Source organism: Cryptomeria japonica, chromosome 8 (assembly GCF_030272615.1).
Source record: "Cryptomeria japonica chromosome 8, Sugi_1.0, whole genome shotgun sequence".
Lineage (NCBI taxonomy): Eukaryota > Viridiplantae > Streptophyta > Pinopsida > Cupressales > Cupressaceae > Cryptomeria > Cryptomeria japonica.
In genome coordinates, this window is record NC_081412.1 from 607429565 (window position 1) to 607441976 (window position 12412).

Here is a 12412-nt window from a genome sequence, read left to right on the forward strand (position 1 = left end):
GTGGTGATTTGATCCAGAAATTGTGATTCATCTTATCTGGAAGTTGGTTTTAACTGATAGACAGTTAATAGGTAAAACAGGGTAGAATAGGGTATTTCGGTAATGTGTTGGTCCAGAATGATTTTCGATGATTGCGGTGTTTTTGGTGATTGCTTTTGTGATCTTGGTGATTGGGAAGACCTTAGGAAATGTGTGGTTATAACCTTTTGGTCTGGTGTTATGTTTTATTCAAGATTGATGCCGACTTTGAGCTATACGTTACATCTCTTGAAGCCGACATGAAGGAGATTGCTTTTGTGTTATGATCGAATATATAAGATTGATTTGGCGATTGATTTTCGGCATGTTAGAGATGTGGTGATCAGTTTTGGTGCGATTGAACACAGTTTACGTGCGCATTTTGCCTTCAGACCAACCAAGAGCTGATTGAGACAAAAATAGAGTATTCAATAGAGCAGAGATTGTTAGAGATTCTAAGCTTAACTGGAACTCATTTTTGCATAGTCAAATGCTATTTAAGAGTTCATTTCATTGTACTTTCTCATTGTAATCAAATTGTAAGTCAGTGAGACTTCCCTGAGGGTTGTAGGCCTCTGAGAAACTTTATTTAAGCAGTGAGCTCTAGGTAGTGAGCCTGAATGCAAGTGCATTCCCCATCTATGTAATATTTATGTACTCCTGGCCATAGTATATGAATATTGTGGCTTCCAGCCCCATCATGGTTTTTCCCTTTTTGGGTTTCCACGTAAAAATTTCAGTGTTGTGGATTTGTGTATTTATTGTTGCATGTTTATGTTCATATCTGTTATGCATTGTTAATTGGTGGATAAAGAATAAGTTTGTGGTTTTGGCTTTTGGTAGATCACTTATTCACCCCTCCCTCTAAGTGATCTCTGATTCTAACAATTGGTATCAGAGTAGAGTAAGAGAAAAGCGAGAGCAAGCAATGTGGCGATCTTAACAACGATTTTAGCTTCTAAGTGAATTCTAGCGCCCGGTTGTGAAGCGAGGTACTTATTTGTTCATATTTTTTCAGTTTTTTGCAAACCCTAGAATTTAAAATGGCTTCAGTTTCTGGCATTGCGACTCCTTTGGTGGTTGAGATCAAGGATAGGGCTCATCCAATCTTCAAGAAATATCCATTCAAATCGGTTGAGGATGATCCAGCAGGTGCGTTTTCATTCGTGCCCTACGACGTATTGCACAATGAGGACATTAGGGCTTACATTCACTGTGACCTTGAGAAACTTGGGAATGCTGACATGTTGGACCTTTATAACAAGTATTTGGCCGACGGTTTGGGAAATCTCAACCCTGAATATAAGGTGCTGCATGATGGGTTTCTCGCAGTTCATTCATTTTTCGCTCTTTGACGAGGCTGAATGGATCCACTACATCCTAAGCCACATGCATGACGAATTCATATGGCTAGATAGACCCCACAAGATTACTAATAAAGCGATCTATGTTGTAACTGGTTTGGCGAAAACTGGTGTTGTGCCCAGCCTAAGGAAGGTATCAAATGACACCGTCATTGATACCACTGGATCAAAGTTTGATAGCAGAGCCATGACTATAAATGATATTTTGGAGAATGATGTAAAGTTCCCTTCTATGGTGGTCGGATATAAGGTCTACCAGTCCAGCTGGTACAACTCTATCTCTGGTACTACCATATACTCCGCATATTAGATTCTTAAGGAGGAAAAGAGGTATGATCTATTCATGATACTTTTGAATGTTATAGAGAAATCTTAAGAAAATAAAGTAGGACAAAAAGAATACTTTCAAGTATGGTACACTCCTTATTTTCTTAGCACTCTACTTCCTATAAGAGATATTCGGTATCAATGGCGAGGTCCAATGGGCCTATGATAGACCTGTGGCCATGCAGATTAAGGAAGGTCTATGGGGAATTGGTGATGATACTATGACGATATCTGCCCTCTGAAGATACTTAAAAACCTTCCAAGCCTCAATGAAGAACAGGGAAAGGATTCTTAAGGAGGTGGTAGAGAAGTATGAGCAAACCATCTTCTTCATGGTGGACAAGGATCAATGCATGATGGAAGCATTGGAGCCCCGGATTGTCTGGATCATACCCATGGGGTATGAAGTTGACTCCATTACACTTGAATCTTATGCACAACATCTCTTGAGTCAACCGGTGGATCCCAAGGAAGGGAGATTTGGGACATTTAAGGAGAAAGATCTTAGTTTGCTCCAACAGTTTACTGCCCCTGCCCAAAAGATAAAGGTAGCCAAGATGGCAGAAGAAGTAGCTGCTCAGATGGGCTTCACCAAGGAGGAGGTGAAGAAGGCCAGAGAGAAATATTCTCAAAAGGAGGCAACTAAGTCTGCTCCTGCTCCAGTGGCACAACTTGCTAAACCCATCTCATCCGGAAAAGGTGTGCTGAAACAAAAAGAAAAACCTAAAAGAACTTATGTTGTAGTATCTTTGGTGGCCTCAAAAACTAAATCTGAGGAAGAGGCAGGAAGAGCGAAGAAAAAGGGTGAATTTGTCCGACAGGTGAGGAAGCCTAATTCGGTGGAGTGCAGCCCAACAAAAAGACAAAGTCAGATCCTATTCCCTCCGGAAGACCTCAAAGAAGTAGATAGATCAAAAGTCAATCAGACAAGGACCTAGAATCTGGTAATATAGAAGGTAAGTACACAATAATTCCTCCACTAACAGCAAACCAGTTGATTGATGAGATATTAGTGGATGAAAATTTGAAGAATCTTCAAGAAAATTTTGACAATTTTGATGATGGTGATCAAAGAAAGGTAGAGGAAGCCGTAGTATTATATTTACATAATTTTAGTAAGACATTGATTGAGTTAGAGAAGTCCATTCCAAAGGACCTGTATAGTATTATTGATGCTAGAAGGATGAATGTGAGTAAAATGGGTAGAGAGATGAAAGAGAGAGAGAACTTGTAAATAGATGTACATGTATAACTCATGATAAAGTTAACAGATTGATTGAAGAAGCCAATAAAAAAGGAATTTAGAAGAAAGATCAAAATAAACAGGTTAATGATTGGTTCTGTTGAGGAGGTGAGAAAAGAGACAGAGGAAATCCGGAAGAAGATCATTTAGAATGACCCTCTATATAAAGATGCCTTTAAACCATCTCAGCCAGAAGACAAGCTAGGTGATTCCGGAAGTCAGAAGGCTGAAACTTAGCCTGAGGATCAACTAGAAGACAAAGGTAATGATGCAAAGAGTTTTGGAGCTTGGTTCAATACACCTTCTTGAGTGACTTGTCCTACTCAACCCTTCAACTACTCAAGTCCATCCATTGGCACTTAGTAGGGGTTATGCTAATGAGACCTCCAAGGTCTGAACCTCTTTGGCTTGCCTCCTAGGTATAGCCAATGGTTTTTGGACAATCAACTCCTCCTCCTGAGGTTGCCACCTCAATCTCACACACTCCACTCCAGGGCTCCAACCACTCCTGCAAGGATCTCAACACACTACCACTTCCAATGGGTTCCCAATGCTTCTACCAGGTGTCTTTAAAGAATTTTGAGGCTTTTGGGTCATCAAACCCATCGCTTGGGCTTCCTACCCTTCCTAGGTCTCTACTGGTTCCAAAATAGGCCTAATTGCATTAGCCCTCCCTTGGCGGTTTTAGGGTCTTAGTTTGTAAAATTCCCAAACAAGGATAGAAATAAATCATGGATTCGAGTACCCTTTCGGAAGTTACAAACAATATTGGAAAAGTACATCTGGGTTATCCGTACAAGTGGGGTTTCCAATGCTACACTATTTTGAAGGGTTTAGGCTTCATCGGGTGACTTGGCAAGATGGGTCTAAACCTCTTTGCCAGTCAAGACTCCTACTCCAAACAATTTAGGAATCTTCAAGGGAACTCAGAGGGATTTCCATTCATGTGTCACTTGTTCTTGCACCAATCCCCATGTGCTCATAAATCACACTTTTCTTGTTGTCCTAACTCACCTACTCCCAATGGTGAGCCTAGGGCTTCATTGTTTCTCCTCCTCAAGGACCCGCAAAACCACAAATCCTATCCTAAAGCTATGTACATACCCTAACCTAGAATTCTTAATGATTTCAACAAGTGCCATCAAAGAATGCCTAGGTTAGAGCCATTTTCTTGCTCTTAAACCCTACTTGCAAGGGTTTCGCACCTAGTTTCAAAGAATGGAAGAAATCTCTGCAACCTAGGACAATCAAACCTGCAAATCAAACTTAATGAAGACAAATACAATGAACACTCACGAATTGCAATGCGTTTGCACCATTTAGTCCGTACTGGACCGTACAAGCAATGAAAACAAGTGAAAAATTGTCAGAAACCGGTGAAAACTAGTTTGCTTCACAATCCAAAAACTTGCTCTTGCATTTCCAATTTTCCAACTTGTACAATGAAGTGAATTTTGGATTTTATGCTCCTATTTCAGTCGGTTCAACCAACTTTTAACGCCTATAACAAAAAATGCAACTTTTGCAAGAAATTGCAAAATGTTGCTCAACAACTGTTTACATCTTTTGGCTCCGGGATGCAATTTGCATTCAAATGCATTTTAAGACTCCCAAAGGTCCTCAAACACCCTAGAAGACCTAAACACAACACAATTGCCCCCTAATACATGAATACATTCATCTGGAGTACTTCACCTGTGAACTACCTAAGCATCTCCTATTCAGGCTGTCAACATCCTGAACACACTTGATTCAAACCAAAACTTGGACAACTCAACCATGGCTCTACTGAGTCCTAAATGGTTGGTCCATTATTACATCACACAGATAACTCACAAACTTGAAAGGAAACAAAAATTTCATACTTGGAGTGTTAGGTGCCCTGCACCATACTCCCCTGGGACAAAGAACTCAAGTCTCTTGAGTTATAAGGTTTGCAATCTCCACTCCATGTTGAAGTATATCTGCCTTTGACATCCACATGGCATCTGAATCAAGTAACCCTTCCCACTTGACAAGATAGTGCTTGTAGACTCCTTTCCTTGTTTTCTTTACTATCTTGGTATCCAAGATACTCTCCAACTTAACCGGTTGACTAGGTGGCAAATCCTTTATCCAATCTTCATGAACTGGTGTTGGCATGTCTATCTGATTTGTTGGTGACTCTCCCTTGTATGGATAGAGATCACATACATTAAAAATAGGAGATATCCCCAAGGTAGGAGGAAGTTCAACCTCATATGCATTCTGCCCATACTTGTGCACCACCTTGAGAGGCCCAATTTTCTTCATCATGAGCTTGATAGGCTGCCCTTTTGGAAGTCTCTCCTTCCTAAGGTATGCTAACACTAAGTCTCCCACTTTAAATTGTACTTTCCTCGTTTTATCAGCTTGAACCTTATACTACTCGGATTTTTGTTGTAAGGACTGCCTCACCTTATCATGCACTTCTTTAATACCTTCTGCAAAGTTCTCCCCTTGTGCACTCTTAGGTGCCATTGAACTGAGATCTTTGAGCTCTAATATGCCCCTAGGATGGAATCCATACACTATCTCAAAAGGACTTTTACCTGTGCTACGATTTACTGAGTCATTATATGCATATTCTGCTTGTCCGAGTACTAGATCCCAAGTCTGCCCATGTTGTTTTGTAAGACATCTTAGCAAGTTACCCAATGACCGGTTGACTACCTCTGTCTGACCATCTGATTGAGGATGATAGCCAGATTAAAAAGATAACTTGGTGCCCAACTTCCTCCAAAGTGTCCTCCAAAAGTGGCTCAAAAAATTCACATCTCTATCACTAACAATGCTGATTGGAAGACCATGAATTCTAACTATCTCCTTGAAGAAGAGGCCTGCAATATAGGTGGCATCATTGGTGCTCTTGCAAGGTATGAAATGTTCCATTCTGCTGAACCTATCTACCACCACATACACACTATCAAATCCTCTTTGGGTCTTAGGCAAGCCTAACACAAAATCCATGCTCAAACATTCCCAAGGCCTTTGAGGTATGACCAAGGGTTGATATAGACCTGCATTACTTGATGTTCCCTTTTCTCTTTGGCAGATGATACATTGCTCTACAAAACTTCTCAATTCTGATTGCAACTTGGGCCAATAATAAAACCTACTAACCTGCTCCAAAGTCTTATCAATGCCAAAATGACCTCCTAGACCTCCTTGATGCTTCTCTTGGATAATATTTTGCCTCATAGAACATTGAGGTATGCAAAGAAGATGTCCTTTGAACAAGAAACTCTCTTGTATCATGTATTTTGAATAAGAGACATGTGAGGTGTTAGAGAAATCAGATAAAACATTATATATTTCTGCAAATTCCTTATCATCCTTGTAGAGGTCTTTTAACTCACTCAAACCCACACTTTGCAATTGTATCTCCTGCATAGTCATGACTCTCCTACTTAATGCATTAGCTACTTTGTTGGTTGTCCCTTTCTTGTGTTTGATAGTGAATGTATAGGATTGTAAGTACTCAACCCACTTTAGGTGTCTTTGGTTCAACTTCTCTTGCCCATTGAGGAAACTAAGGGCATGATTGTCAGTGAAGACTACAAATTCTTTGGGCAGTAGGTAATGACGCTATTTTCAATGCTTGAACCATTGCATACAACCCCAAGTCATATGTGGAGTACCTTTGCTTAGCTTCATTTAACTTTTCTAAGAAGAAAGCTATAGGATGTCCCTTTTGGCTCAAAACTGCCCCTATCGCCCTTTGGTTTGCATCACATTTTACTGTAAACAATTGATTGAAATCAGACAATCTAAGGGTTGGTAGCTCTGCTATCTTGGTTTTCAACTTTTCAAACCCCTTATTGGCTTCCTCTGTCCACTTAAAGTGACACATAATCCCTCCTTTAATGGTAATGAGAATAGGAGCACAAACATGGCTAAAGTTTCTCACAAAATTTCTATAAAAAGATGCCATTCCATGAAAGCTTCTAACTTCACATATGCCCCTAGGGATAGGCCAATTAAGTATTTCTTCTACCTTACTTGGATCCATCTTTAAACATCCATGAGAAATAACAAAACCAAGGTATACAAGCTCTGTTTTCAAAAACTCACATTTTTCAAGGTTAATCTTGAGTTGAGCCTCCTTCAACTTCTTCAAGACCATCTCCATATGCTTGAGGTGTTCCTCCTTGGACCTGTTGAAGATCAAAATGTCATCAAGATACACAATAATAAATCTACCAATAAACTCAACTAAGACTTCATTCATGAGTCTTTGGAAGGTACTAGGTGCATTGGTGAGGCCAAATGGCATCACCAACCACTCATATAGGCTTGCATTGGTTCTAAAGGCTGTCTTCCATTCATCTCCAGGTCCGATTCTGATTTGATGATAACCAGACTTCAAGTCCACCTTTGTAAAGTAGCTTGCACCTCCTAGATTGTCCAATAGGTCCTCAATCCTTGGCATGGGAAACCGGTACCTTATAGTAATCTTATTGATTGCTCTAGAGTCCATGCACATTCTCCATTTGCCTCCCTTTTTAGGCACTAACACAATAGGAACAACACATAGACTCAAACTCTTCTTGATAAACCCTTTGTCCAAGAGTTCTTGGACTTGTTTGGCGATCTCTTAATTTTGACTAGGTGTCATTTTATAGGTAGCTTTGTTTGGTAGATTGGCCCCTGGTAATAAGTCTATTTGATGATTCACATCTCTCATGGGAGGCAAAGAATCAGGCATGTCATCCCCTATGACTTCTGCATATTGTTTGAGTAGACCTTGCACCTCTTGAGGCACTTCACTCGTTGGATCTGCCTTAGCTTCATCTCTAGGCTTCAACACTATAGCATGGCCTTGATGACCTTCTTGTTTCAACACTTTGAGAAACTCTTTACCTCTCATTAGCACCACACTTGAGCCTATTTTCTTTTCTTCCTTTGGATCAGGTAGTGGATCCATTTGGTACTTCTTCCCATTCTTGGTGATAAGATAGTTGTTCTTTTCTCCATCATGAGTAGCTCTCACATCATATTGCCATGGACGGCCCAACAGCAAATGACAAACATCCATAGGCAATATGTCACATAGTAACCTATCCTTATACTCACCAATTTCAAAATCCACCCATGCTTGTTCATCAACCAAGACATGTTGACCCCGATTGAGCCATGATACCTTGTAAGGAGTGAGATGAGGTAATCTCTTCAGTTTGAGTTTGTCCACCATTTCAACAGAGACAATATTTTCAGTGGAACCTGAATCTACAATCACCTTACAAATCTTCCCATGTGACGTACAAGTGGTCCTAAACAAACTTTTCCTCTGTGGCGGCTCTTGAGCTTGGGGTATCTTGAGCATTGTTCTCCTCATCATCAATTTTTCTCCATCTATCATTGGCCTTGCCTTGCTGATTGAAAAAGTTACACTCTAAGTATCCTCCTCTTGCAACAATTGAGTTCTTCTTTCCTCCATGTATGAGCTTACTGAGCTTGAGGCTTTTCCCGGGCACTTACTCATGGTATGCCCAACTTGATTGCAATGATAACACCTACCAGTGAAGACTGTGTTTCCCCTTCCTGAGTTTCCAAACCTACCCCTAAAATTGCTCCTTCCTCTATAGGATCCTCTAAATGCTCCTCTCTGAGAGTCCCCACTGCCTTCTTGGCCTTGTTGCTCTTCATTTTTTGGTGATTTCTGCCCTCTACCAAAACTTCCTCTACCTCTGAAATTCTTACCTCTTCTATGTTTCTGATTTTGTTCACTCCTCCTTTTGATCTTCTCTTCTGCCCTTAGGGCCAACTGAAAACACTTATGGACAGTGTCGGGTGTGAGGATACTTATCTCATCTTGTATGTTCTGTCTAAGGCCATTCATGTACCTGGCCAACTTCCCCACTTCATTTTCATGCTTCCTAGCCCTCAAACTGAGTTTGTGGAATTCCTCAGTGTATGCATTGACATCTAACTCCCTTTGTTTTAGATTTTTCAATCTCTTATGAATTTCAACCTCATAATCCCTTGGAAGGAATTGTGCGTTCAATCTGATCTTCATACGCTCCCATGAGGTTATCTTCTTCTTTCCTTCTTTTATCCTTTCTTCTTGCATCATATTCCACCAAACTAATGCTGATCCTTTCAATCTTGATTTGACCACATTTATTCTTTTCTCTTCTGCCACCTCTTTGTAATCAAAATGATTATTGAGAGCCTCTATCCAATCTAGCAACTCTTCTCCATTGAGGTTTCCTCCATAGGTGGGTAATCCATCCAAGTTGTCTTTGGAAATGGATTTGACTGCATCCAAGAATAGTTTTTGGTCTTGAGGCATGGCTACTGCTGCTGGTTCCTCTGCATCTTCCACTTCTTCATCAGTCTCATCACCCCATTCTGTCTTAACCTTCCCCTTCTCCTTCTTAACCTCTTTGGTTCCTCTACTTCCTTCTGCATAATCCTTCTATCATCTCTGCCACCAACTGCCGGATGGCTTCTGGAGTCATTGCCTTTGGAGGCATTGAACTTGCTTCTGATTCTTCACAATCTGACATACACCAAATCTTTCAAAGAATGGCTCTGATACCATCTCTGATGCAGAGAGTCTTGGAGCTTGGTTCAATACACCTTCTTGAGTGACTTGTCCTACTCAACCCTTCAACTACTCAAGTCCATCCATTGGCACTTAGTAGGGGTTATGCTAATGAGACCTCCAAGGTTTGAACCTCTTTGGCTTGCCTCCTAGGTATAGCCATTGGTTTTTGGACAATCAATTCCTCCTCCTGAGGTTGCCACCTCAATCTCACACACTCCACTCTAGGGCTCCAACCACTCCTGCAAGGATCTCAACACACTACCACTTCCAATGGGTTCCAAATGCTTCTACCAGGTGTCTTTAAAGCATTTTGAGGCTTTTGGGTCATCAAACCCATCGCTTGGGCTTCCTACCCTTCCTAGGTCTCTATCGGTTCCAAAATAGGCTTAATTGCATTAGCCCTCCCTTGGCGGTTTTAGGGTCTTAATTTATAAAATTCCCAAACAAGGCTAGAAATAAATCATGGATTCAAGTACCCTTTAGGAAGTTATAGACAATACTAGAAAAGTGCATCTGGGTTATCCGTACAAGTGGGGTTTCCAATGCTACACTATTTTGAAGGGTTTAGGCCTTACCGGGTGACTTGGCAAGATGGGTCTAAAACTCTTCACCAGTCAAGACTCCTGATCCAAACAATTTAGAAATATTCAAGGGAACTCAGAGGGCTTTCCATTCATGTGTCACTTGTTCCTACACCAATCCCCATGTGCTCATAAATCACACTTTTCTTGTTGTCCTAACTCACCTACTCCCAGTGGTGAGCCTAGGGCTTCATTGTTTCTCGTCCCCAAGGACCCACAAAACCACAAATCCTATCCTAAAGATATGTGCAGACCCTAACCTAGCATTCTTAATGATTTTAACAGGTGCCATCAAAGAATGCCTAGGTTAGAGCCATTTTCTTGCTCTTAAACCCTACTTGCAAGGGTTTTGCATCTAGTTGCAAAGAATGGAAGAAATCTCTACAACCTAGGACAATCAAACCTGTAAATCAAACTTAGTGAAGACAAATACAATGAACACTCATGAATTTCAATGAGTTTACACCATCTAGTCTGTACTGGACTGTACAAGCAATGAAAACAAGTGAAAAATTGTCAAAAACCGGTGAAAACTAGTTTGCTTCACAATCCAAAAACTTGCTCTTGTATTTCCAATCTTCCAACCTATACAATGAAGTGAATTTTGGTTTTTATGCTCCTGTTTCAGTCGGTTCAACTAACTTTTAATGCCTATAACCAAAAATGCAACTTTTGCAAGAAATTGCAAAATGTTGCTCAACAACTTTTTACATCTTTTGGCTCCGGGATGCAATTTGCATTCAAAAGCATTTTAAGACTCCTGAAGGTCCTCAAACACCCTAGAAGACTTAAACACAATACAATTTCCCCCTAATACATGAATACATTCATCTGGAGTACTTCACCTGTGAACTACCTAAGCATCTCACTTCTTAGGCTGTCAACAACTTGAACACACTTGATTCAAACCAAAACTTGTACAACTCAACCATGGCTCTACTGAACCCTAAATGGTTGGTCCATTATTACATCACAAAGATAACTCACAAACTTTAAAGGAAACAAAAAATTCATACTTGGAGTGTTATGTGCCCTGCACTAGGTAACACCATAGTTTATGCTGAGACCAGTGACAATCCTCTAGTAACTGAAAACATTGTAGCCCCTGAGATTCAACAAAAGGATGTTGAGTTAGCTAAGGTGGACAAAGGTAAAGGCATAGCTGATTCGACAATTGCCACTCCTCTGATAATAGGGATTTCACCCTAGATCAATCTTGATGGGTTAGTTGATCTTGGCAAGTTATCTCCTACAAAGAAGCTTATGTTTGCTGCTGGAGTCCAAGCTCAAGCCAGCCAAGACCTGGTGAAATCTCAAATTGAAGATAGAAAGTTAATTTTGATGTCCATTGATGTCTTATAGAAGGTGGCTACAAATGTACAACTAGATTCAAATGACAACTCCTCTGGTAAATTGATTCAATTGATTAACAATGTAAATAGCAATTTTTATTCTTTGAAAAAGATGGCTACTCAAAAGGTTTTGGATAGATTTAAGGAAGTTAGAAAGTAGACATTCTTGAAGATGACAGGGTGACATTAAATAAGAGACTGCAGACCATTTTTGACACATTGTTAGAAGCTGGTAAATTGTACAAATTTTGTCTCATTTTGCCCAAATTCATTATTGATATTGATAAGAAAATAAATGACTACTAGGGCAAGCTGGCAAGTATCTCAGAATCATTTGATCCTAATGTAACACTAACCAAGAGCATTGAAGGACAAATTATAGCCTTGAATGATCAGATCTCCAATTTTCAAGCTGATAATGAGAAATTTTTGAGGAGAGTGGGTGAGCTCTAGAACTTGATTGTTGTCTGGATAGATACTATGCTGAGCAATAAATGGATTGTATGAAGGAAATGGCCCGACCCGTCCCATCAGACTTAAGATAGTTAGAAATTCATGCCACTGTATTCAATGCATTTATTATAATTTTGGATAACTTGAAGAGTGGGTGGGAAACTCGCTTAGGATTTTTGTAGAATACTTATGATGACTTATTCAAATATTTGTAAAGTATTCATTTGTATATCAGTTTTGGGCAGCATCCCATCTTTGGCATTGCTGTCAAAGGGGGACAGATGAGGTGAAAAATGTATATAGAGTGTACAGTACGATGGTGCAGATTCTTGGATTGTTGATCTAAGGGGGAGCCTTAGAATTCTTTTATTCTTTCCTCCGATGAACATGTTTCTTTCACAAGTTTCAACACTTAGCCATTTTTCATAGGTGTTGCCATCAATGCCAAAGGGGGAGATTGCTGGCAATTGACACTCATCCGTGATTTCTGGTAGCTTCTGATA

The 12412-nt window shown here is 40.2% G+C and overlaps 1 protein-coding gene across 1 annotated transcript in view; it reads left to right on the forward strand.

Annotated features, from left to right (window-relative positions):
* Positions 1-1978: 1978 nt before the first annotated feature.
* LOC131857833 (receptor-like protein 33) overlaps positions 1979-12412 on the forward strand; it is a 134163-nt gene continuing 123729 nt past the window's right edge. The window contains exon 1 of the mRNA XM_059210574.1: positions 1979-2530. Coding sequence (XP_059066557.1) covers positions 1979-2530 — 552 coding nt within the window. The remainder of the gene's footprint in view (positions 2531-12412) is intronic.